General features: G+C 37.4%; 1 protein-coding gene across 1 annotated transcript; it reads right to left on the bottom strand.

Annotated features, from left to right (window-relative positions):
* Nucleotides 1-786: 786 nt before the first annotated feature.
* LOC120493928 (adhesion G protein-coupled receptor F5-like) lies at nt 787-23,320 on the bottom strand. The gene is made up of 17 exons (XM_039692926.2): nt 23,190-23,320; nt 21,804-21,929; nt 21,428-21,537; nt 20,776-20,821; nt 12,336-12,445; nt 11,710-11,771; nt 11,466-11,605; nt 11,159-11,356; nt 9,273-9,467; nt 9,030-9,167; nt 8,745-8,920; nt 8,477-8,647; nt 5,385-6,752; nt 5,088-5,129; nt 4,899-4,961; nt 4,753-4,807; nt 787-1,033 (listed from the first exon to the last, which is right to left on the bottom strand). Exons 2-17 carry the CDS (start codon nt 21,814-21,816, stop codon nt 957-959), a joined length of 2,964 nt encoding a protein of 987 aa, XP_039548860.2. The 5' UTR covers nt 21,817-21,929; nt 23,190-23,320; the 3' UTR covers nt 787-956.
* Between the last annotated feature and the right edge of the window lie 4,530 nt (nt 23,321-27,850).

The following is a 27,850-nucleotide window of genomic DNA, read 5'->3' as shown; positions in this document are numbered from 1 at the left end:
GAGGCGCCTTCTGGCCCATATATATCTGCGTCTCATATTGACGCTAAAAGGTGCCATGTGCGTTGGATGTATACGCATTGGCAAAAGCATCAGTATATGACGCTTTGGGATGAGAATGGGCTGAATATTAATGATAAAGATTGATTCTATGATAATGCATGGAATATATGGCAAAGCACCACTAAATAACAGGGCTAATTTGTGGGGGGCGCTGCGTGGTTAGGCTTTGGCAATCAGATGGCTAGTAGTATCTGTTGCTAAAAGAGGCTACTCTGAAAAGCTAAAAAAAACAAAAACAAAAAACAGGCCTGAGAAACTGTTTGGACAGGCCTGAGAAACATCACCAATTACAAGTCACCACCCCCTGTAAACACACACAGGTCTCTGATGCACATAACTCAGTTAGGACGGGTATCTCTCGTAGCTTGTAAAAAGAAACTGTAGCTTAACCTTCATACTGAGATAGCTTAAAATAATAATCATCAATTATTTGGAAGCATTGTCAATTTCATTATTATTGTGAAATGCAATTAGCAACTAAAAAATAAATATAAAATAAAGAGGCATTTCATTACTGGTGTAGCTGTAACACAACATACAGTGAACATCATAAAGACACCAACTGTTTGACAAAGCTAATGATTTAAATGGAAAAGAAAAATACATTACATCAAATACACCAGAAAACACAAATAAAGCTAATTCTATATTAATTATATAAGTTTCTGTTATAAATGAGTGCATCAATCATGCAAATCACAGCATTATAATGAAACATATCCCATATTAAACATTAGATCTGTAAATTATAATCCACTTTTATTCATACTTCAGAACATAGAAACACTTCTTCCCATAAATAAGTAACAGATTGTACAGTTTACATTCTTGCAGTATAGAAAACTTGTTTGGAAAAGGCTGTTTAATATTCAATAAAGTAATAGTTAGTGAGCTGATTATGCATTCATATAAGTACCTAAGTCACCAGAGCTTCTTGAAGATGCTGAGCTGGCTTCAGAAACGTTGTACATATCTGCAAATAATTATTAAATATTATTATTATATATAATATAAATATTATATTAGCAATCTTGTAATCAAGTAATCTTGCATGTCATTATATACATATATATATATATATATACACACATTTTAATTGTGTAGGAATAATTTATGTTTCCAATTTAATAGTATTTTATATGGAAAAAGTTGATAAATGATGAGACCAGGAAATGTCTGCAAATGGTAGGGGTTCCCAGTGGATATTCCTGACTATCCTAGTACGAGAAGGCCAGGCCTTTCCTGTTCTCTTGTCTCACTTGGTGAAAACTCCTGCTGAGCAAATTTGAACACCTGCTATTTTAATTACTGAGACCGTTTGTCATGGAGTTCTTGTCTCTCAGGTCACCTGCATTTACATTTGCTTTGTTTCAGTGTCTCCACCTCTATGTCATCCCTACCCCTTGAAATGTATATAAAACACAATGTAAAATGCGTTCGTTAGACTTGGCTAAAATTTCTGGATGAAGCAGACTACTAGCCTGGCTAACACCAGACCACGTCCCATTGAGAATGAGAAACCACATATCTTTAAGAAAGAAAAACGTGGTCTGGAAACCACCTATCATTGAGAATGAGACGTGGTCTGGAAATCACATGTTCATTTTCTTGTATTTGAGGAGTGGTTTATGAATGCCCAATGCCGTATTATTGGGTGCCACTGCTACCACATTCTCTGGTGCTACGAATGTCTATGCGCACAACCGGCACATCCGGGAACTTAACTGTCAATTTAGTCCCCGCCCCCTTTTGGGGGAAACAAACTATATTTCCCATAGACCTTATTCAGAGCAGCGCCATGACAGGTATGAAAGTGAGGCTGTGAGGGATAGACTTACCGTGTTTCCAATGGCATCCGCTGTAAAAAGCTGAATAAAGCTCCTAGATAACTTACAATTTTCCACAGCTTACATTGTCAGGAGATTTTTGTCAATTGAAATTTCTTGGAAAGATTTTTTTCCAGTGTTTCATGAGCAGAACAATCCGAAAACACATTAAATAACAGTAAAGCCCATAGAAGAGATGCATAGAGATGCATGTCTCTCCCTCACAGCCTCGCTTTCATTCTCATTAAAAATCAAAGATGGCGCTGCCGTGAATAAGGCGTATAGACTTCAGTACAAAATTACAGCAAAAACCAACGTCTGTACACAGCTGATATGTGTAAATAACTTAAGAAATCACTTATATACACCATGTCAAGTAATTACATGTCCACCCTGCCTGCCATAGTGCGTGAAAGATAAAATTTTTTAAGCCCGTTATCAACTAGCCCAGGCTACCTGCATCATCATCATAAATTCATAATATATACATTAAGTTTTTTACTTTACGAAACGAAATAAAATCATTCACTGGCTCACCTGGTGACTCAATGAGGTACAGTACAAATAAATGTCCGGGTAAGACACCTCTGGCCACTGGGTGGGGTTGTTACCATAATTTGACGCTGGGAGAATAAAGGGACATGTTTTTAAATTGGCTAAATTAAGTTTGTGTATGTATCTTTCAGGCTCTTTGGCAGGCAGGGTGGACATAGAATTACTTGACATGTTTTATATAAGTGATTTCTTAAGTTATTTACGCCCACTGATGGGCAGTAACGCGTTAGAAGTAACGCGTTACTGTAATCCAATTACTTTTTTCTAGTAACGAGTAAAGTAAGGGATTACAATTGAAAAAACAGTAATTAGATTACCGTTACTTCCCCGTAAACAGCCTGCGCGTTACTGCGTTAGTTATCCATGATTTTGTTTAGTCAGACCGTCTCGTGACATGAGTCGTGCGTGCTTCGCCCGTGCACGCCGTTGGTTCCGTCGTGTTGAGTATGGAGAGAACGACCAGCACTGTGTTTCCAGCTGTTTCCCTCACATGCACTAATGGATGTCTGATGATTTCAGTGCGTTCTCTCCCTCCATGCAATAGATGCACACCCTTGAATGAGCGCGGATTTCTAGTTCATTTACTTGGAGTTCTGAGGTAATATCTTTGGTTTGACCCATCTGAGGAGCTGGCGGCCAAAATCAGATTGTATAAATGGACTGAATAAAGCTCTTTACGAACTTGACGTGAGATGCCGACTGACATATGTGCTTGCCTTGACTCACTGTCACATGCACAAGCTTAGAGCAATATTGTAAGTAATTAATACATTTTTAACTAGCAGAATAATAATGCATCACGATGCACATAGTTGACTGCTTGATTGTTGTGAGAAATATGTGTGATCTGTGTTATGTACTTGTATACATGGTCTTAACTAATTGCCCCTTGTGTGAGATTAATAAAGTTAATAAAAAAGTAAAGTATATAGTCTCACTTTTAGATACGTCTTAACTATTATAATATTTCGAAGGGCAAAACATGAACTTTAACCATTGGCTTTACTTTTTCAATCAGCAGTCAATTCAGCGCGAGGGCAGCATAGCATTAGCACCTCAGCTCCACCCGCGTCCCGCCTCTTTGCCCATTTTAATTTATCCGGTAGTGACGAGAGGTGACGCACTGCCAAGATGGCGACGGCCGGCCCCGCCAATTTTAGGCTTCAAAAACGCTCTTCAGAAACCTATGGGTGACGTCACGGACACTACATCCATATTTTTTTACAGTCTATGGTACGGACGTTGGTTTTTGCCGTTATTTTGTGTGTGTTTTCCCCCAAAAGTGGGCGTGCCGTGAACCTATAGAGCTGGTAAGTCCCGCCCATCCGTAAAACTTCAAGTGGACCTCTAGGTTGAAAAACCGTCAATGCAAGTGAATGAGAGAAAATATTTATTTTCCCTCCACAAATCACCACGCTCAACTAGTTTGTCCTCGCCCTTAAAGAAGGTGGTGAAGTGCACCAAAGACACAGGCATGTTTAGCGGGATCCGTGTGCTAGTGGGGGTGATGTATATCAAACACGTTGAAAGAGTTGTAGTCCACAAAGTGCTCTCACACAAAGTCTAACCGTATGAAAATTCTACCCGCTAAATTGTAGCATTCTTTACACGAAACATTATATAAAAAATTCACAGACAACATTACATTCATTGCACAATTCAAACGGGATTAGAAAATAATTATTTTCTCTCATTCACTTGCATTGACGGTTTTTCAACCTAGAGGTCCAGCGGAGTTAGCGGAAGGGGCGGGACTTACCAGCTCTATTCAGAGAAATTTTATGACGCAGTGCCGGTTGTGCGTATCAGTTGCGCCTGTACGTAGCTCATAACCAATCAGTTCAATGATACCAGATGACGTATGTAGAGTGAAAGAAAATTAGACAAGGATGAAGACGATGGGTCAGAGATTTATGTACACATGTAATAATGAAAATAAGGCTGTTTCAAAAGCTAACTTCGCATCTGCTGCCAAGATGAATACATTATACAAACAAACTGTTTCGGTGTGTCGCATGTGCATCGTCATCTTCTTGCTGCCATAGACAGTACTGCTCCCTCCCCATTCTGTGATTGGTTTCCTATCTCAAGCAAAAATCTGGTTCATGATGTCCAGGCTGCCTAGCAGAGTGAATAAAATCGCGCTGTGGCAAAGCAGCATGGGCAAACCCAGGCTAGCAGACTACAGTGATGCAACAGAAATAAAGAATCCTGCCTAACAAGATACAACCAAGTCTCCTGGACTTCACTTCTGAGTCCCTACACTTTAGAAGAAAAAGGTTTCCAACAATTACAAGACTATTTATCCTACCCATCATTTGAAAGAAACCCGGCCCATTTGAAGATGATAGTCCTGCACCAGTCCTCTGTAATACAGATATTTAAGATATCAGTTGTAAACTGAGTACAAATATCATTAGGAAGAACTCCGATCAGATGCATTATGATGGAATTTACCCTGGTTTGGTTAGAGCTGGTAAGGTTCCTTAGTGACAGCTTTCCTACCAGTGCCTCACGGATCTGTAACCATATGCGACAAAACGAATTAAAGCACTGCGGGTAGAACTGAATGCTTATAAGATCATTGATAACAATGATTAACACAATTGTTTATCAAATTGCAATGTAATAAAAATCAATTCATACCTTGCTGTCTAAAAGCGTTCCAAACACCAATATAAAGAATCCCTGCAGAAGTATTACAAAAATATGAGCAACATTTTATAAATAAATAACACTAGATGCAATGCTGTTAAATTTCATATTCATAACAACATTGGAAATAACTTAATGCATCTTTCTAAGGCTTTAAATTGGATTGTTGTAATGACATAATATCATAATTGTTGAATTATTTCTGTTACAATTATTGCTTTAAAGTTAGCATTTAAAAAAAGCAAAATATAACCTATAAAGTCAGAACAGAAAGATAGAAAGTGATACCTGCAGTGAATTGAGGAGTGCAAACACCACATGAATGCCACAGTTACAGGAAAACATGGTTCCAATTCCAAATGCCCAAGTTAGACCAAAGATAGGAGTCAATATGGCCACACATCGGGCAATTACCACCAGGGCATGTTTCTCATCCGGCTGAGTTGTGGCACCAACTCCTCTCCTCAACATCTTATACAGAACCACAATCAAAACCACAAGGTTTATGGCTACAATAGTGAGAGCTGGAATCACAAATGCCAGCAGGGCCTTAGATTCATTCCAGTTCAGCCAGCATGCTAATTCTTTCGTGACATATTTCTCAGGTCCAGCTGTCGACGCAACAGTAATGACCGCTATGAGCAAAGGCGCACCATAACCGACTATGAAGGCAATGGCCATCATTCTGGCCCTTGACATTTGGGACAAGACCATGACTGTCCGGTAAAAGAGCAACAGCGCTGAAATTAACATCCAGAAGAAAAGAGCCAGGTAAAAAAAGTGCATGAAGAAAACCGCTGGACTGCAGCGACCCACTGATGTTGGCTGCTCTTGTTCTGCGACTGCGGCTTCAATGATAAAACAGATGTTTGCGATCAGCAGGGACACGGCAATGTTGACTATGGACACATGCCGCATGTAGGATGTGTCATTTCTTGTCATTGACTTCCACACGATAATCTCGATAATGAGGCACAAAATCAAGATGGCCATTGAAATAGTTACACCAGTGTAAGTTATATAGGCTAAGGCTTTGCCTTTTGGTGACAACGGTAAAAACGGTGAAAACGGTGATATTAGGATTGAAAAGGAGGTTGTGTGGTTGCATTCACATGTTATCTTGCCAGTTTGATTTACTGAGGGCTTTACTTCACATCCATTGGAATCCCATGCGTCAAGACTGAAGTTCCAAAAGACACATTGAGGATTTCCCAAAGAGGCATTCGCAATGTCAAACGCAAAAGAAATGTTGTTAACCACTGGGCTCACTTTAACAACAACCACATCTCCGTTGATGCGCACGTTATTATTAGTGTCATTTTTATTGCCAGTATTACGAGTAGGTAGGACATTATCAAGAGTTGTGAAGATTATGGTGGTTATGGAGGTGGACACAGGAATCTGTGGTATCAGAATCTCAGTAGCTGAGTTTTCGAGTTTTGATTTTTGACTATATGAGGAGCTGGTTGTTAAAATTTTATTCAACTCAATAGATTTTTCAATTATTGTAAAATTGTCATCTGTGAGACGGTCGCTTATATTCTCAATAGCGCTCAGAAGTGCAACACTGGCGTTTGATGTGTTGTTGGCATTCAATTCTGTCCATGATGAACTGCTTCCTTCTGAAACAAGGACATTCACTGCCGTAAGGAAACCCTGGAAAACAAATTGAAAATAAAGTTTAGAAGAAATAATTTTTCAAGAAAATATACAAATATTATATTGTGATAAGTTGGTAATGCTTTTTATGAAGACCATGCATATAATGAATTATAGCTCCATTAACACTAATTTATACGTAAGTATTATTATTTTATAAATGTATTTATAAAGACTCAGTAAGACCTATACTGCATTATAAGAACATTTATAGTTACATTTATATTATTTTTATAATAATAAGCCATCCATTACTTTTTCAATGTGCATGCTCATAATCCATTATACACTGATTTATAAGTTATTTCAACACTATCTCACGACCAATTCGTACGAAGTCGACGCATGATTAAAAAGTGGCTAATTCGTACTAATTCGTACGACCTCACTCGTACTAATTCGTACGATTTGTCTTAACCCACGTGATGGTTAAGTTTAGGGGCGGGGTAAGGGGTAGGTCATTCGTACGAATTCATACGAATTGGCCAATTCGTAAAATATGTACGATTTAGCAAAATCGTATTAATTCGTACGAGTGAGGTCGTATGAATTGTTACGAATTAGCCACTTTTTAATCATTCGTCGAATTCGTACGACTTGGTCGTGAGATCGGGTTGGTTATTTATTCATTACTCAGTCGTATGGTTCCCTGAATGCATTTATAAAGATACAACCTGCATTGCTATCATGTTCTATATTACTTTAACTACTTGCTGGTTACAAAACAGTCCACACTTCCGAAGAATTACTGATGTCCATTTTTTTTTTTATGTATTCCAGAGACACCTTGAAAAGTAGATTTAAGTCAGGAGCACTATCATGCGGTCTTAGTTTCACATCTCATCATTACATTGACGCTGACACGTCCAGGTGAATTAATCAGCACACACAGGATCACATGACACTCAACTTCAACAATAGAATAATAATAAAATACAAATGGCAAATTATGAAATTCACAATACAGAAATGCACATTTAAACTATGAAGTCCAAAAATAACTATAAAGTCAAAATAAACATTAACCGCTCAAATCACCAAAATATCATCCCCTCAGCTGACCTTCCAGCGTCAGCTACAATTACAGTAACAACTTCTGTCAAATAAGTGATATATATTGTTATTAATAGCCATGTTATGTTCTTATAAATAATTAGCCTACTGTGAGTAACAATACCGTTAATAACCTCTATAAATGCATCATTGATAGCTTTAAGTAAAGTGAAAGCATAGTATTCTAATGTTAAGAAATCATGAAGATGTGCTCATCATACATTTTAAGTTGTTTATTTGAGGAGATTTTAACAAATCGATTACCATTCATGATCTCTAATGCAAACATTAGGCATTAAATATAATCAATAACTCATTGGTACAGCAAACAAGGGTCTCTGTTTTATAATTCAACTCTAATATCAACTCTTTTATTGATAATTTAAAAATCAGAGTATAATTGATTATGAGCATGCACATTGAAAATACAAAGGGTTTGTAATTATAGAAATAATATAAATGTAGCTATTACTGTTCTGTAGGTCTTAATGAGTCTTTATAAATATATTTATAGAAGAGCAATACTTATAAGTATAAATTGAGCTATATATAATTCATTATAAGCATGGACTTCATAGAAAGTGTTAACAAAATGTTTTTTTTAAAAGTAGTTACAGTGGCTAGCCACAGTTTGACAGATGTATTTCATGCATACATAATGTACATACCTTCATCACAGGCTCACTGATGACAATGGATTTTGAGACATCAGCAATTCTTACAAGTATGTCAACAATTTTTTCGACAGTCACAGGAGACTGTGTTATCTCGTCTTTATTGTCCACTGTAGCAGTGCTAAGCTGACTAATAACCTCAGGTATCTCTTGTGGAACCAAATTCTAATAAAAGAAAAGAAGAAATGTAAATATCAGAAATATTTTAAATGGACAGTTGATTTATTTTTCACTAATACATACAGTAGATGTTGAAGATTACCTCAACTTTCTTTTCAATTTCTATGATAACCTGAAGTATACAGTCCCTGTCAGTCTCCAACCATTCAGATGATTTACATTGATAAGTTATAGTGCCTTCTTTGCCTTTTTCACAGGGTCCTTTCACAATGTCATCTTCTTTTCCATCTCCAAGTGTTTTATTGATACAGGTCAACACTGGAGAAAATATTTTATTGATTTTCAGAAAAACAATTATTTCTTTTAGACAGCTGAACAGATAAAAGAGCATTCAGCTGCATCAAATTATGAAAAACTGAAGGTTTACCCTCTTTGACTTTCTGAATTCTGACTTTGCTCTGGCCATAAGAGAAGTCTTGAAGAGCAGAGTTTCTAAGTCGGCATGTAAATTCTTCAGTAACACAATCTGTGCTCTTGATTTCATGGTTTAGTGTGGCACACCCATCTAATTCCATAAAGGGTAAATAGAATCATGGTTGTGGGGGTCAATAAAACTTGTCACTTGCAACTGAAATTATTAACGAATATATTGTCTGTCTGTAAGTACAACCTGGAGATATCTCTTGATCATCAGTATCCCACACCACAGCATAGTTTGGTTCGCAGCATTTCAGTTCCACGGTCTGATCCTTACACTGAAACTGTCTTTCGTTTTGACCCACATTGATATTGGGAAGTGGTGCAATAACTATATCTTGCCACAGAATGTAATTTATTTCCCTTTTAATGATACATTCGTATATACCTGCAAGTAAAAATAAATAAATAAATAAATATTGCTAGAAACATGTTCCTTGTTGCTAGACACATAACCAAAATAATGTGAAGCTAAAAGCTCTGATTTTTGACAACTATAGACTCCTCCAGACCACAAATCAGTCTGGATATGTTTATATTTGTACATATTCCCCTCTGCTTAAAAAAACCCATCTTGACCAATCTATCCTTAGTAATTTTAGACCCATCAAAATTACCTTTTATTTCAAAGCTCTGAGAAAGAGTTGTATACTGTCAGTTGAATTTCTATATCAGTATGTCCAATATTTTAAATACTTTTCAGTCGGGTTTTAGATCAATGCACAATATGGAATCCAACATTTTATCTACCAGCTGAAAGTGACATTAGTTATGCTTCGGATGCTCTTAAAAATTATAATGGGATTCCTCAAGGAGAGTGGAGGCTTCACCCTGGATCACTGCGTTTGATTTGGGATCGATTCGGGAGGATGGACGAGGACGTATATGACTAATTAGGGGAATTTGAATGGAATAGAAATCGAATTGAATTAATTAAACTATTTAGTGGATATATTTAAACCACATTAAAAAAAATACTGTGGGCATATAGCGATGGATAATCAGACTAGTTTAAAACTACGATAAAACCTGTGATACAGGTGATTCCATTTTTTAAAAAGACAAAATCATTGTAATATTCCAATAAATTGACTTGTTTGCAATGCGGATTAACATTGTTAGATTATTATCAAAATAATTATTTGCATTTGTGTGGGCTACTGGGCTTGGTAATCTACAAATATGCAATCCCATCTCTTGAGAACCTATATCGTTCGTACAGGTAGCTGTCATTTAATGCCAATGGGTCTGACCTGTCTCTGAAAGTTCTCTCTCTTTGAAATGCCCTCCGCAAGACTATAGCTCCCTCATCCAACACCTCATCTATGAAAGGACACGCCATGGTTAAGTTTGGAAACGAGTTCAGCTCCCTAGTATTTATCATTAAACAAACTCACCAATTAAATACACAAGTTTTGAACATTTCTTAGTGCATTTATACCTTATAATTTCTTACATTTATTAGTAAATTACATTTCCTTATTTATTTAAAAAAAAATTGCATTAATAGTGGTTAAGTAAAATAAAATGACATCAAAATACCAGCAGGTGAGTATAAATTGTATGCTCGTTAAGCCTGAACTCAGACTTAGCCTGACAGTTAGCCTGCCCCGGACCAGGCTAGTTTCCCAGCTTAAGTTTCCAGGGTAACTGAGTTTGAACTATTTTAAGTTTGCTTTATGGAACAGAATTCAACGACAATAAGTTTGACTAACCAAAATAAGCCTTGCTTATTTTCTAATCTTGTTTTATGGAACAACCATCAGGTCACTTTCTCTGTATGGAAAAGAGCAGCCAATTATTTCTTATTTGGTGCTTCATGGAAGGAAGTAACTTTTAATAATTGAATGAACACAAAGTACAGATTTGATCATGATTCATAAGCCAGAGTAAACAAATACTGCATGTTTCAAGCTTTGACTTACACCCAAGTATAGTGGAAGTAGACCTAATAAATAAAGGTAGATTGTTCCACAGCTTTAGGCCAGATAACACATATACGCAAAAATGACACAGCTTTAATCTTGACCTATGAACAGTCAACATATTATTGATAGGAAAAAGATACATGTGACTCACCTTTGTCTTTCTCATCAACTTTTTTCACAGTGAGAATGCTACCATCTTCTGAAGTAGTAATGGAGTATTTTTCGTTCTGTATTATAACGTCATCATTCCATTTCCAACTTATGTCACCAAGAACAGAAACTGGGCGTTTACATTCCAGTCTCATATCTTGCTCAGGATACCATGGTGTAGAGGAAAACCTGGTTTGTTCTGAAAGTAAAATAAACCTTTTTCATTTTTGTTAAAGGTTATAAGCAAAAATCATGCTTATAAAAACAAAAATGGTAGAACTTTCCAGATTATATACTGACTACCTTACCACTTTCAGCAAAAGCATCCACAGCTACAGGATATCCACTGGATTTGAGATTTTTGGCAACCTCATTGTTTGTATCTGCAAAAGTAGCTGCGCTGCTGATTGTTGAAGATACTTCATAGTCTACTATAATGCTACCAGGCCTTTGGAGCAACACACAAATCACAACAATAAGAAGACTGTGTTAACACAAGCTGTAAAAACCAAAATGGACCTTTTGAGTCAAAGTTTAGATTGTAGACCTTACCTGAAGCCAGTGACACGTACTGAACCTTTGAACGTAGGCACAGTGTGGTAAGTTGTGTTAATCTGTACAAAGTAAGAGTAACCACTGTACATTAGCAAGTATACTTACTGTACCTCTGATAAAATGTAAATGAAAGTATGCCGTCTAATATGAAATTATTCTGTGGCAAGAACCAGAGATATATAGAGACTAAACCTGACCATACAGAAAATGATCATTCTTTGGGCTCCTCTCTTGTCATTAGACAGATATCTTTATGTTATCTGGTCTGGATAGTTATTTGTGTATATAATGTGTTACGCCATGTGACGAATGTTTTTTTTTTTTTATGTGTGTTTATCTGCGTTCTGGTGTTTGCTTGTTTTTGTCTGTGCAGATTGCTCCAATTAGTTAGCAGATTATTTTGTTTGTTATTTTTGGGCCCCGTTTCCTGAGGTAATTTGCATTATATTTTAATTACACTTTATTATTTGCTTCTCGCTTCATGGTTACCATTTTTGAAAATCAAAAAAGTTGTGACTCTGGGTCTGGAGATGGATACATCAACGTCTCCCCTAACTGTTGTTGTTCGTTTCTTTAAGTATAAACAATCAATACATTTTCTACACAAAATATGAAACACTTACCACTGACTGAATATCACCAGCATAGCGTTGGTACTTCTCTGTTTTGGGGTCGCTGAGACTGGTATCAAAATCTTCATCTAATTTCATTGACATTTTAACTGTAAACCAGACTAAACAAGACAAAAAATGCATTTATTTATGTTTTTCTGTCACCTTTTCCATTCACCCACCACATTTATGACCATCAGCAGGACAAAGTAATGGTGGTGGATTCAAAAACACATGAGTAAAGAACCAAACATCTCTGTATAGCCTACCTGACGAGTCATTGTTGTCAAAGTCTAAGTCGAGTCGCAAGTCATCTTTGAATATGTCAAGTCGAGTCGCAAGTCATAAAATTTGGGACTCGAGTCCAAGTCAAGTCCGAGTCATTTGACTCGAGTCCACAACCCTGCATTTTATAGTCATTTATAATGTAGCATATACACAAATAAAAATTTTGCACCATTTGTGCAAAAATATTTCATTAACCAACTTTGTGCTCAATCACTGTTAAATATGAGGGGATTTTTCCTTGGAATTTTTTTCCCCCTGTAAGGGGTCCCTGGCACCAAAAGGTTTGAGAACCCCTGCTCTAAGGGAGTTGTTGTGTAGACTGGGTGTTATGACCAGTAGTCTCTTCAGTGACCCATTATGCCATGTGCAGTCCAGCCGTGTCTTCCCCTTGACAGACTCATTCTGTCGTCCCTGTTGAGTACGCTCCCACTTCCCTTGGATTGGGACTACCTCAGGGATTGCCATTTGTTTCACTATCCCCCTGGGCTAGTACATATGTGTATTCCAGGCCTTCATCAGGTGGCTGGCGTTCGCAGCGTTCCCTTCCCCGTGTCGGGTTAGGGCACGCTTTCCCAGTATTATCCAATGTCCACTGAATGGGTCTTGTGGAACAGCAGCGTGACTCCCTTGCTATTCCCCGCTTTTCGTGTAACTGCTTTGGGTAGCGTAGCTAGGCGCTGGAAGGGGCCAGCACCATGGCGTTTTGTCAGGGATCCCAATTCATCAGGGAACTCCCCGACGACACGTTGGAGTTCCTAGGACGAAAGGGAACGTCTTGGTTAAGTATGTAACCCGTTCCTTGAGTACAGGGAACGGAGACGTGTCGTCCATTCGCCATGTTGCTGTACCTTCACGGAGGACTGGACTCTGTTCGGCTCCTCAGCGAAAAGCACCATGCAATGTTTACTTCTGCTTTTTATATCTGCGTTAGTAGGCGGCTAATGCAAATTTTGCATGCCAATATTATTGGCTCGTTTTTAATTTTCTCAAAGGCAGTTGGCTCCCTAGCATGATCCCAATTCATTAGGAAACTCCCTGATGACACATCTCTGTTTCCTGTACTCAGAGAACGAGGGTTACATACGTAACACTTTTTCATAGGGCACGTGTGTCAACGACAAGCTGAGGTTTTCGCGAATATACCCTACATGGAGATTTAAAATCCAAAGAATCAAGGATAGTCTATCTACAGTACATGTGACTTTCATGTTTCCATGGTAATCAGTCACTCATGCATTAGCCTATGGCACGCCCATGCTCGCACCCGTGGCGAATCCATTAGTTTCATTGAGTTCAAAAACTCTTCACACCTTTTTCACGAAAAAGTCGAGCACTGTAAGTAAGTTGTCATGTGGTATCCGAATTGTGTTGCACAATGATGAATAACTCCGCCTATTTCTCTTGTTGAATAATTAATAGGTTTTGTTGTAAATTCACTACCCAAACAAACATGCAATATGCAATATTATCATTTTTTACTCGTAATGCATTTTATTTTCACAGATATGTTATCAAAGCCCTTCAAATTAGAATAAACATAGTGAATGTTAATGGTGAATTTATATTTTCATGCATTAACCGCCACAATCTGCTTAAATCAGGCAGTGTTGCAATGTGTACATGATTTTTATCATAATTTGGTAACACTTTACAATTAGAAAAAAACTTTTGTAGACAAACTTTAAGTTCTCTTGAAAAAGCATAACTAGAAAGTTTGAAGTAGTTTTAAAAGCTTGAAGTTTGAAGGTTTTCAATTGAAAGTATTAGTTTAGCAAGACAGACTTTGTTTAGGCTAGTAAGAAAATGTAATTTTGCCAAAAGAAGAACTGTGTAATATTTAAAGGTCCCCTGACATGGGTTTTTTGTATTATTTTATAATGTTTCCTGGGTTGCCCTTATAATGTTAGTATGTTTTTTAGATCAAAAATAGTCATAATTTAGAAATAAAAGGCATTTTTCCTAGCCTGATTTTAGCCTCTGCTTAGAACGGTCTGTTTGAAGGGGCGTGTCTGCTGTGGGATTCAATGCAACCGCCCACTGCTGTGATTGGCTGACATGCTTGCATATGAAAGAGCTACATATTACATGTGAAACTCTCTTGAATACGTTTTACTACAGCTATTATACGTTTTTACTATTACAGATATCGAGATTACTGATTCGTGAAAGTTTTTGAAGTATTTAGATTCTCATCACATAAAATGTTGCTGTGATGAGCATTTGAGCAGATGCCAGTCTGTCGATCACGAGAATGAAGATCTTATTGTATAACACAGTTTATGCACTCTCTGCTTTCACCAATGCAGACACAATGATGTACATACAGTAAGAGCTTCATTGTGTAGAGTAACGCAGTTTCTGTTCTCTCTAAGATTCTAGATCAGCGCGTCTAAGATGCAGATGGATGCAGAGAAGAGAAAAATAGCCAATGCTCGGTTTACACTAATTGAAAATTCTAGACACGAGGGGACCAAATACAGTCTAGGGGAACTCATATTAATGTTAAAAATCCTCAGAAAATGAAAATTTCATGTCAGGGGACTTTTAACTATATTATCATGCTTAACAACGATAATTTGAATAATTGCAATGGCATGTTTAGATATCTAAATCAGAGAATATCAAATGTTAGGGCTGTTGGATTATTTATTTTCAACAGCGGATTCGGGGGACTGAAAGTGCACCAAATTAATGAATTAATTTTTTTTAAAGTAAAAAAAATTAAAATTCTGGAGGTACCGAGATCTACCTACAAGAATACTGTGGGTAACACAGTAGACTGTATAAAAAATAAATTTTTTATCTTATTAAAGATGCATTGCGCAACATTTCATGTTAAAAATAGCCGTTTTCTAACCCATAAATGCTTAAACAATCGCCTGATGGGCTGAATGAGCCCTTCTCTGATCACTGAGATCGCCTCTATAATCCTGTACAGTAAAATAAATAAGAGGGATTCGGGCTCGAATCTGAGACTGGCCGTGACGTCATGCGCGTTCACGCTCGCCTGGCTATGTGCCTATGCCTTGTAGGTAGTGTATTCGCCGCCATTCTCCGTATCAGTGAAGACAACTCGAGCGACACAACTTTAGTCAACTTTCCACAAAAGTAGAAGATGGATTCAAAGGAGCTGTTTAGCCTAGACCTGGTCACTTCATGCGTTTTCTGTGATCGGATAGCTATTCGATCGTGAAAAGACCAGGTTGCCCTCCGAAACGCATTCCGGTGTTGTGCCTAATTTCGACCCCCCGGCTAAAGACTACCCCCTTTCACGTGCACGCGGACAGTACTGTCGTGTTTCCGGTAGATGGCAGTTAAAACACGCAACGTTCGGTTAAACGCTTCACTGATCCCCACTCCAAACGTTCAAATTGAAGAAAATCTGTTATTTTCCTGTAGATGGCAGTATAAACTCAGAAACGTAATTGCTTTTCAACCCTAATCGTAAAGGAAACTGGCACGTCCGTTGTAAATCTCTTTTGATAAACGCTTCGATGGCGTAATTTGTTCCATTTTTTTCTTCTTCTTTTTTTCTTTTCTGCTTAGATGCAAACCAAGCTATGTTTTGCATCTTGTCACTTACACCGAAATGTTTATAATATTCCAATAAATTTATGAAATAAAATACATACACAAGGATTTTGTCTTGGTACTGAAGCTTCCAGTGCACATAATACAACAAGAAACATGATAATAATAAAATATTGAAGTATAAAAACACGATAGGTTTAGTCATAATGAACTTTAACAGATTATGAACATATTTACAGTAATTTCTTATGGTAATTTCTTTTCTCCAAGTACACAAACGCTTCCTAAAATGGGTCTGAACACCAACACAAGCAGCAATACTGTGTGTAAAATGCTACATTTCACTCTATTAACATGGACAGATTTAGTTATAAAGGGGGTATTATTTGGGCAGGCCGTTTTAACCCACTTGCCTGGATTATACCCCCCAATTTCTTCTAAATACCCAAATGCTTCCTAAAATGGGTCTGAACACCAACACAAGCAATACTGTGTGTAAAATGCTATATTTTACTCTATTAACATGGACAGATTTAGTTATAAAGGGGGTATTATTTGGGCAGGCCGTTTTTACCCACCTGCCTGGATTATACCCCCAATTTCTTCTATCTAAATACACAAATGGTTCCTAAAATGGGTATGAACACCAACACAAGCAGCAATACTGTGTGTAAAATGTTACATAAAATGGAAAAAAAATGGAACAAATTACGCCATCGAAGCGTTTATCAAAAGAGATTTGCAACGGACGTGCCAGTTTTCTTTACGATTAGGGTTGAAAAGCAATTACGTTTCTGAGTTTATACTGCCATCTACAGGAAAATAACAGATTTTCTTCAATTTGAACGTTTGGAGTGGGGATCAGTGAAGCGTTTAACCGAACGTTGCGTGTTTTAAAGGGTTAGTCCACCCAAAAATGAAAATTAAGTCATTAATTACTCACCCCCATGCTGTACCAACCCCGTAAGACCTTCGTTCGTCTTCGGAACACAAATAAAGATATTTTTGATTAAATTTGAGAGCTGTATAACTACCACATTGGCTCCTAAGGGACTGCCTCTTGACGGCCCAGAAAGTCAATGAAGATAATGTTTAAATATCCCAAGTGACTACCGTGGCTCAACTATATGTTTATCAAGCGACGCGAATACTTTTTGTGCGAAAAAACAAACAAAAATAACGAGTTTATTCGACTATTTCTTTTCTTCCTTGTAGGCCAGAAACGAGACTTCCTTAGATTTCCACGACGCATGCGCGAGAATTGCGATCTCCTTACACTACTTCAGTTCAGTTCTCGCGCATACGTCGTGGAAATCTAAGGAAGTCTCGTTTCTGGCCTACAAGGAAGAAAAGGAATAGTCGAATAAACTCGTTATTTTTGTTTGTTTTTTCGCACAAAAAGTATTCGCGTCGCTTGATAAACATATAGTTGAGCCACGGTAGTCACTTGGGATATTTAAACATTTTCTTCATTGACTTTCTGGGCCGTCAAGAGGCAGTCCCTTAGGAGCCAATGTGGTAGTTATACAGCTCTTAAATTTAATCAAAAATATCTTCATTTGTGTTCCGAAGACGAACGAAGGTCTTACGGGGTTGGTACAGCATGGGGGTGAGTAATTAATGACTTAATTTTCATTTTTGGGTGAACTAACCCTTTAACTGCCATCTACCGGAAACACGACGGTACTGTCCGCGTGCACGCGAAAGGGGGTAGTCTTTAGCCGGGGGGTCGGAATTAGGCACAACACCGGTGTGCGTCTGTGGAAGAAAAAAGCCCGCTTTGCACGAGTACAAAATAGGAATGATAAATGTGTCAGTGAATAAAGTCATTTGCGCCGGGTGCAAGATAGAGCCCAGTTTGTTTTAAGTTTCAAAGAGTTAGTAAAAGAGTAAAGTAAAAGTAAAAAAAAAATAAAGTAGTATTTATTTTGTATTTTTACATAACCTTGCTGTATTAATTTATAATGTATCATTATTGGGTGATATTTGTGTCACTAATCGTTAAGCACAGGTGACTCCGCGTAGTGGGAGGGGCCCCCAAATCAAATTCTGCTTAGGGCCCCCAAAAGGCTCGGGCTAACTCCCCCCACCCAGCGTGCACACGAAATGAGCATCATTAAAACAAAGAGCAATAAACCCAAAACTCCCGCCTGGGACTTCCACCCTTCTTATTGGCCGAGCCAACACTAAGAGGTTGGACTTTCCTCAGTTATAAATTGCATCTGTAGCTGGTTTAAAAAATGGTGAAATGTAATTAAGATTGTTAGTGAACTTCATCGAAACTTAATTATTTTTGTTTTCATATTTTGTGTGAGTTGTAATCTGATAAAATGTACATAGTTCTAGTGGGAACCAATTATGCAGAATACTGTTGTATATGGGGCACATAATTGTGACGCAACGATACCTCGTGCGATGTGCGAACAGCGCCATATTTAGAAGCACATTTTCCGCTGACGGGGTCGGTTGTGCTCTCTCTCGCTCATCTGACAAACGTGCTGCTTTCTCCATGCTGTATGAGACTGAGAGGGAGAGACGTGTAACCCACGAAAGAGAATATTAATTGTGCTCTGTATTTCTGCAGAATAAAGATCCTGAGACCTCTTCAATCGGCGTTGTCTTCATTGAATAGAAAATAAACACAACCAGAGTAAAACTGCTACACATCCATAGACATCATATAGATAGACGCCCTATCGACCGCTACTGCCTATTGGTACGGACGAGCCATGGGGCCGCCATCTTAAACCGGTGTTAGTAGTTGTAACCGATAGCCGGCAATTTTAACAGGAATATGCTGCACAGTGCTCTGACATATACCGCTGCTATGATTTCAACATTCATATAGAGAAGCTGTATGCTACAGACTTCATCTCTCTTCTAGCCTAATTCGATCTCAAATGGCTCATCACTACAGGTACTCACAAGTCAGGCAACCAACTGAACCTGGTTTACACACGCAACTGCATCACAGACAACATTTTGGTGAAACCTCTCCACGCTTCAGATCATTTCCTCATTACTTTCAATCTACAACTCACTATCCGCACTCCACCAACTCCCCTATTAGTTATGTTCAGATGAAACCTCTGCTCACTTTCTCCCTCCCATCCTTCCTCTGATGTGTCATCTTCACTTCCCTCTATCTCAAAATTATCATCTCTAGATGTGGATACCACAACAGATACTTTATGCTCCACCTTCACTTCTTCTTTAGACATTATGTGAAGAGTTCAGATGCAAAAGCCTCTAAATGCCATTTGAAATTTTCTTCTAAAATTATAATTTTTATCAAGCATGTATATTTAAGTTCAGTAATTTCACTTAAATGGCAATGAAGATTACCTATTAATTGTCATTTAAGTGAAATTACTGAACTTAAATACACAAGCTTGATAAAAATGGTAGAACAAAATTTCAAATGGCACTTAGAGGCTTTTGCATCTGAACTCTTCATGTGCTCTCTCTCCTCCAGACCAGCACGCACCTCTCCCTAGCCCTTGGTTATCTGAGGTTCTTTGTGAACACCAGACCAAACTCAGAGCAGCGGAGAGGAAATGGGGCAAATCAAAAGACACATCTGACCTGAGTATGTATCTATCGCTCTCTGCCTTTTCGATTGATGTTCACGCTGCAAAGTCTTCATACTTCCACAACAAGATCAACAACGCCCCTAACACATGCTTTTTAAGACATTCAACTCTCTCCTCTGTCCACCTCCACTACCACCCACCTCCTCGCTAACGGCTTATGATTTTGCTTACTTTTTCACTAACAAAACAACAACTATCAGCAGTCAGTTCTCTAATCCGCACACACAGGAACCTAGACCAACCACTCCCACAGCAAGTAACCTTCTCTCCTCCTTCTCTCCACTAACCGAGGAAGAAATGTCTAAATTACTCCTCTCCAGTCATCCTACCACCTGCCCTCTAGACCCCATCCCCTCACTCCTTCTACAAGCCATCTCTCCCAAACTTCTACCAGCTCTCACACACATTATCAGCTCTTCCCTAAAAACTGGCATTTTTTCTACAGCATTTAAGCAGGCTCAGGTAACTCCACTGCTTTAAAAAAAAACAACATTAAACACATCACTTTTAGAGAATTACAGACCTGTCTCTTTCCTATCATTCATTGGGAAATTGAACAACGGCTTGTGGTACCATCACAAAGAGCCACTAAATCATTCTCCAGAACATTCTCATTCACGGTTCCACGCTGGTGGAATAATCTGCCCATCATCATCCGGAATGCAGAATCCCTGACAGCATTCAAAAGTCAGCTGAAAACTCATCTCTTCCGTGAGCACTTAACATAAAAATAAATAAATGCAACAATGAGCAATGTTTGAACTTTGTATTTTGAGCACTTGTTGTGTTGTTATTGCCTATTCACGGTCCTCAGATGTAAGTCGCTTTGGATAAAAGCGTCTGCTAAATGACTAAATGTAAATGCGGTCATAAGGAGGCCTTTACTCTTGAAGGAAAGGACAAGACAAAACCATTGACAGATAAAATCCCAGACAAAAATAACAAAGCATATTAGGTTAAAGTGTATTGATTCTTATATAAATATAACATCAAACAATTATTAGAACAGTGTGAGAAGAGGACAAAATAGTGAATCCGACCTGCGCTTCTTGGTAATCTATGATGCAGTTGCCCATCAACGTTAAACTGTAAAAATAAAACAACACAAAAATACATGTATCTATTAATATATAAACTTTTATCATGAGTTGATCATGTGATCATGATAAGGTTAAGAACAGTAACTAAATAAAATAAAATATAATTTAGTTGAAAAACAAACTAAATGGAAACTAGAAATGTTGCTGTGGCAATAATCTGACACAAGTTTATGTTGAAGTACTGAAATTAATAGCTAGAAATAAATAAAAATAAAATTTAACACAAAATCTGAACTAAAAATACATTAAACCTATAGCAAAATGTAAAGGAAAACAAATAAAAATACAAAAGCAGATGATATAATTTCTAAAAAATAAACATTAAAATTATAAAAGTGAATGCACATTCAAAATATGAATACAATAATAAAACTAAAATAACATAACAAAACATTTGTACAAAACATTTGTTTTATGCAATAAAATTAATGTTAAACTTTCAAAAGGGCTTTTAATGGTTAGAAAATATTTTTCAATTATTAGTGAAAACTGTTATAGCAAGTGAATCTTAAAAAGACAGGAATCTGTTGTTTTTCATACAGCACATGAATTATGTTCCCGCCGCAGTGAAAAAAAAATAACCTTACCCTACCTCTAAATCTATACTTGTTTCTGGGAAATCAAGTGTTTCCACAACACATTCATGGGTCAGCAGGAGCATCATTATGATTCCTGCAAAGTACTTTAATATTTTTCCTGAATCTGAGAAATAAAACACACATAAAAATATAAACAGATGTCAGAAAAACCAAACATTTATGGCACAGTTTTGAAAAGATGAAGATGAGCATTTTTGCATGATAAGAGTGCCAAATTCTATCCATTTTTTTGTGTGAGATATCGTAAAAACGTATTTAGCATTATATAAGATCTAAAACCTCAAGGTTGAAGTGGTTTGAGATAATTGACTACAATGAGTTGCATTACAGCATTTTTGTGACAGACAAAATTAATTTAGTTCCTCGTACCTTGACCGGCCATGTTTCTCACTGATGTATATGTTAGTCAAAATCACATCAACATAATGACAACACAACATAACATATTTCTTCAGAACCAAGGGCAATGATATGGCTCATCCAGACTCCTTATATCTGTAAAATAGGAAATTATGTCATAGATAATCAGTGGACAATGATAAGACTACCTGAACATTTTGATTGAAGATGTATAAGGTCTTTTTTTATGTCCAGTGCTCAAAAAAGTCAAATCTCCGTGCTATTTGTCACAAATAAGCAGAAATTGTGATAACATGATTTTACGTGACTTTAAAAATGAAATTTCGGTAACACTTTACTTGAAGGGGTGTGCATAAGACTAACATCAAACAATCACACATCACATAATCATGATATGACACATCACATAATCATGACATATGTTATGAATATGATGGAAGGTTTCTGCATGTTTGTGACAAATGTGTGTCATTTGCTCAATAATGATATTTTTACTGCAAATATGACATAGTTTGAGATGTCTTTGTTATGATACCTTGACATAAATCAACACATAACCTGTCAGTGTCTTTGTCATGACAACTTGACATTACTAAGACAACAAAACCTGTCATTAACATGACATAGCAGATTAATTATCAAATCAAGACACCACCTAGATTTATTGGATAACATTACATTAAACTGTCATGTGGTTGGTTTTGACATTGGCTGTCATGAAGCCATTATAACTTTTTAATGACAAATTTAATTAGTGCCACTGTAGTTGAGGTCACAAAAAATATTCACGACACAGTTATAATGGCCTTATGACAGCTAATGTCAAAGCCAACCACGTGAGTTTAACACAAGATGTCATAACAAAAACATCTAAAACAATGCCATATTTGCATTCAAAATGTCATTATTGAGTGAAAGACAATTAATGACATTTGTCATAAACATGCTTAAACCCTACTTCATATTCAAGACATATGTCATGTCATGGTTATGAAGGTGTCATGTCAGTCTTAGGCACACCCCTTCAGGTAAAGTGTTACCGAAATTTCTGAAAAATCAGAGGAACTATATGTTTGACCATTCTGTCCATTAATTTTTAAATATCTACCCTAAGATAAAATATTTAATGGAAGTACAGTTCCCTCCAATAAAAAAAGGATTGTTTCATAATAAACTACAATGACACAAGCACAAATAAGTATTGGCTGGCACCAGTCAACAGCAAAAGCAGTCCTGATTTTAGGTGAAATTTCCGCTTGTTTATATTAATGACTGACAGTAATGACAACTTTCAAAAGTAAAGCATTGAACAGCACATTTTAAAGTCAAGGCTTTCTATAAAAGACCTACGCAGTTATACATTCAAAAGAATAAACAATGATTCGTCACACTTACCTTACTTCTGGAAACAATCATGGAGAGATGCCGAACTCGTTTCTCAGGGTCTGAGATTTTGTTTCCTCGTCAAATGATCCACCTCCAAAATCTTCCTGGAATTAACATGTCTTTGTGCATGTCACCGCAATAATGTGACAGCGTGGATCACCTGCTAGACCAGTTTAATTCTGTCTATTTCCTTGTTCTCTTGTGTGAAGAGAACAGAGAAGTGGGCTGAGTTTGAAATGGATCCTATGCAGTTTTTAGCTAAACTGAAGAGCTTCGAAGTTATTGAAATGGTTATATGACTTCTTTCGGGTTGAATGGTGGGCCTTCTCGCATAGGCATAATTTGCAGGTGTGATGTGTCCCCATTGAAACATCTCGTGGCACGAATGTACCAATACAAACAAATAAAAAATCTCCAGTTATCTCTAGTACAGCATTCATTTTGTTCGTTTGTTAAATAAGAGGCAATCTGAAAAGCGTTTTTGAAATTAAATGACCAAAGTGCTCATTGCCGCTGTGATCAGTGGCGCGGATACATTGTTCTGTTGTTAACGCGCACAGTCTTCACACGGACATGTGCTTCAATACATTGTGGAGACTGAGAGACTCTCTATATTTGTTACGGTGAAATCACTAAACCTAATGCACAAAAAACGTGTCCCTGCTTGATACACAACCACTAATAAACAATCGGTTTTGATGTGGAAAATGAACTATATCACTAGTGCAAATTATAACCCAGAGCCTCTGACACACTTGGGAAAAGTTCTGCCCCTGGATCATTAAAGGGTAACTAAACCCCTGGTCAGAGCCTGACTCCACCCACTGACAATATTTGAAAAATACTGGAAAAGTGGGCAGAGCCCAGCGGAGGGGGGCGTGCACCTGAGACGCATCTCTTTGTATGGAACTTGCCTACGTCACCAACAACCGCTGTGTCACGTACCACCGCAAACATCCAATAGGAAAATTAATCTGCAGTAGCCACTGTTCAACCTGAAGAGGGCAGCACTAAGACGTTTTTACACCATATATTGTAGAAATAGAACACTTTATAAACAAATGCCAAAAAAGTTACTCGAAGCAATGACTGGTATTAATAAAGATCCATTCTTACAGATCATTAACTAAAAAAAGTTGGTTAAGTGTTTAGTTACTCTTTAAAGTACATGGAGATAATAGCCGGATCTATGTATTTAATCATGTGAAAATTCTCACCACTGACAACAAATATTAGATCTCATTAAACGAAAAATTAAACACAATGTACTATTGTATACTATGTAACACATCACGCTGCGTGAGTGGTATTTATGACAGGAACGTTAAATAAAAGTGCTCCACATCGACTCTAGGGGTCGCTGTTTGACAAAAACAGAATTCCTGCATCGTGTCCCTTTAAAAGAAACAGTGTAAGGTCTTGTGGGCTATATTATCAGGAGTAAATCACATATCAGATACCCTTAGACAAATTTAATTACTTGTAGGCTATTATGGAAAGAGAATAGGCTATTATAGTTATACACTAGGCCTTGTCTCTGAAATTCAGTCAACAAAGTAAAACCGTATAATATCTTAACAGCCGATAATAAACAGATTTAAATATTTAAATAGCTGCAGTCCATAGCTTTTTGGGGGTTGAAAATTATCCAAAATACATAATTTGAGCAAATACATATACATATTTGAGAAAATACATAACCAGCCAGTGTTCAAAACTATCTGTTTGCCTTAGCTCGATTCAAAGCGGTAAGCTTGTAATAATGTTTTTAATTCCAGAGGTACTGGTGGATTTCGACAGGAGATTCGAGCATGTCTTTGCGTCATTACGTCACATCTGTACACAATAAAGAAGGAGACTCGGCTAGTAGGCTATATTTTATGTGAGGATGCTGGAGGTGGAGATTTATTGCCTTCTCTCACAGCACTTGATATAATTAAACTTATCGATTTGATGGCAGATCCAGAAAGGTTCAAACGACAATCACCAGTGACAACAGATTCACCCGCTGTAAAATGCAAAAGACTTTGTTCAGACTTTGGAGTGGCTACAGAAAAAAGAGACTGCGAAAATAAGGACACATATCAAAAGGACATAACATGTAGTCACACAATGCTGACGTTGTTAACCTTAACAATTTGAGAACTAAGTATAATTTGCACAGTTTTGCGTGATATGATAACATATAAGTGATTATTAGATTTAACAGAACAGAGATGGCAACAAAGAGGGAAACCTGCGGACTGCAGCATTAACCATCTGGGGTCCTTGAGATGTTTTGACATGCCCTGACATTTGTCCTTTTTTCAGTTGCTTATAAAGATATTAATGGCACAGGTGAAATAACACTATTTAGCACAAACAGGGCTACCATAATTTATGAGCAACACGTATGTACATGTTTGTATTTTGAGAGAATATTGTTTATGTATGGTTATTGAAAAAACTAAAAACTAAAGTTTCTGAAATAAGTCCACTAAACAAATACGAAATATGTATTCACAAGACTTTTGACTAATGGATGATATCTAGAGTTTTTCTTCAAAATTATCAATCTTCAAAATCATCCTGCCTAATCATTCACATAAAACTGAGAATTGTTGTAAATTGTGAAAAAAAAATTTTTTTGTTTTGTTTGGAAAGCCATGCGAATCGGCGGCCCAACCCCTCATGTATTATTAGTGAAACCCCTATAAACACACACAGGTACCTGAAGCAAATGTTACTCAGTTAGGACAGGTCTCTCTCATGAAACCCCTGTAAACAAACACAGGTACCTGAAGCACATGTTATTCAGTTAGGACAGGTCTCTCACATGAAACCCCTGTAAACACACACAGGTATCTGATGCACATGTCTTTCTTTCTTCGGTGGAAAAGAAATTGAATGTTTTTGAGGAAAATGTTTAAGGATTTTTCTCCACATAATGGACTTCAAGCAATATGTTGAAGTCCAAATCAATGCAGTTTAAAAGGGTTTTGAAGAGCTTCAAAGGGCTGTGCATGCTCCCAGCTGAGGGTCTTATATAGCGAAACGATCGTCCATATCCTAAAAAATAAACATTTTTTCGTAACCACAATTGTTCGTCTTCGCGCCAGCTATTACGTCATCACGTTGGAAACGTCACGAAATAAATAAATATATATATATATTAAATTTTAAATTAAAACAAAGATGTCAGATGACTTTGAAGTTGGATGAGAAAATGAGATGGAATTTTTCGCTCTTTCCTGCATACGGCACAACATGAACAACTGTGGTTAAAAAGTATATAAATGTTTATTATTTTTAGAAAATGAACAGTCATTTCGCTGGAAGACCCCATTCCTCAGCTGTGATCGTGCAGAGCCTTAGAAGCACTTCAAAGCCTTTTGAAACTGCATTCATTTGGACTTCAACATGTTGCTTGCGCATGAAGTGGAGAAAAATCCTGAAATATTTTCCTCAAAAAAATTAATTTCTTTTCCATTGAAGAAAGAAAGACATGAAAATCTCAGATTGCATTGGGGTGAGTAAATTATCAGGAAATGTTCATTTTGAGGTGATCTAATCCTTTAATTTTTGAACTTTTTATAATACAATTCTTATTTCTGTTTTAATTAAAATGTCACGAATTCTGTAGTATCAGAAACGAGAACATCCGAACAGCAATTGTGTGCCGATCTGTTCTGTGTCGGGGGAAATTAACTATGGGGTAAGAAGACACCACTGTCTTACATAGCTTCATAATCATTAATAAATGAGGCGTAAAACTTAAACCCTTTGTCTGAGTATTCAGGACTCTGGACGTCCGATTGGCAATACTGATGTACATCTGAAATGGATAGAATGGGTAGCTCCTGTAAACACCGATGTCTATAAATAAATGTCGCCATTACTACGCTGTGTTTACCTCAGTAGCTGACGACCGGAAGTAGTTATACCCGTTTTGTAGAACCCGGAAGAATGGTGGTTACTTCCGCTTTCTGGACTGGCTGCAGTAACACGTCTCTGTCCATGCGGGGGCGCTCGCGGTCGAGTGCAGAATGAATGGGAGTCAATAGGGTTTCACTCCCAGAAAACCACTTTTCTCAGGATGTAATTTTTTGTCAAGTAATTTGAAAGTTGCATTCAAAAGGGAGGGCTAAGATAATACACTCAGCTGAAAATTGCATTTTTAAGTTCACTTATCTGTTCTAAATCTGTTCAAAACTGTGATGACGTCACACAATAGCAGATGACGTCACCAAAACACACATCCATCCACTACGTATTTGACCATCCAGCTACGTCATCGTGCTACAGGCTGCAGCGAGGGGTGTCTCGAATGCTAGCGTGTTCCGGCCAACAACGGCCTAACCTGTAAGAAATCAAAAGGACATAATTACTCGTTCATTCGACTTTTGGCCTATAATCTATATTGAACTTGCGGAATCAACAATAAAATCTATGTTGATTTAACGACAAACAGGTGAAAGAGACACATTTGGCCGTTTAGCCCCATAGACTGCCATTCATTCTGCTCTCGCCCGCGATCACCTCCAGTGGAATTCTACTGGAACTGCAACCAAGATGATACACAATGGGGCTAATAGGAAGTGCCAAGGCTCTCCGTTAGACGGGCTCCGGCATAACCCTATTAGCAACTACAAAATAAATATAAAATAAAGAGGCATTTCATTGCTGGTGTA

This window comes from Pimephales promelas, chromosome 13, assembly GCF_988280905.1.
Source record: "Pimephales promelas chromosome 13, fPimPro1.hap1.1, whole genome shotgun sequence".
NCBI lineage: Eukaryota > Metazoa > Chordata > Actinopteri > Cypriniformes > Leuciscidae > Pimephales > Pimephales promelas.
The sequence above is the reverse complement of the archived record's forward strand: the minus strand, read 5'-3'. Positions and strand labels throughout refer to the sequence as shown.

What these genes read in the sequence shown, in the direction of transcription:
- LOC120493928 (XM_039692926.2), bottom strand. An exon ending in TAGATTACCAAGAAGCGCAG is followed by an intron (nt 12,446 to 20,775) that starts GTCGGATTCACT and finishes TGTCTTGTTTAG; the next exon opens with TCTGGTTTACAGTTAAAATG. An exon ending in GGATGCTTTTGCTGAAAGTG is followed by an intron (nt 11,357 to 11,465) that starts GTAAGGTAGTCA and finishes TTTTACTTTCAG; the next exon opens with AACAAACCAGGTTTTCCTCT.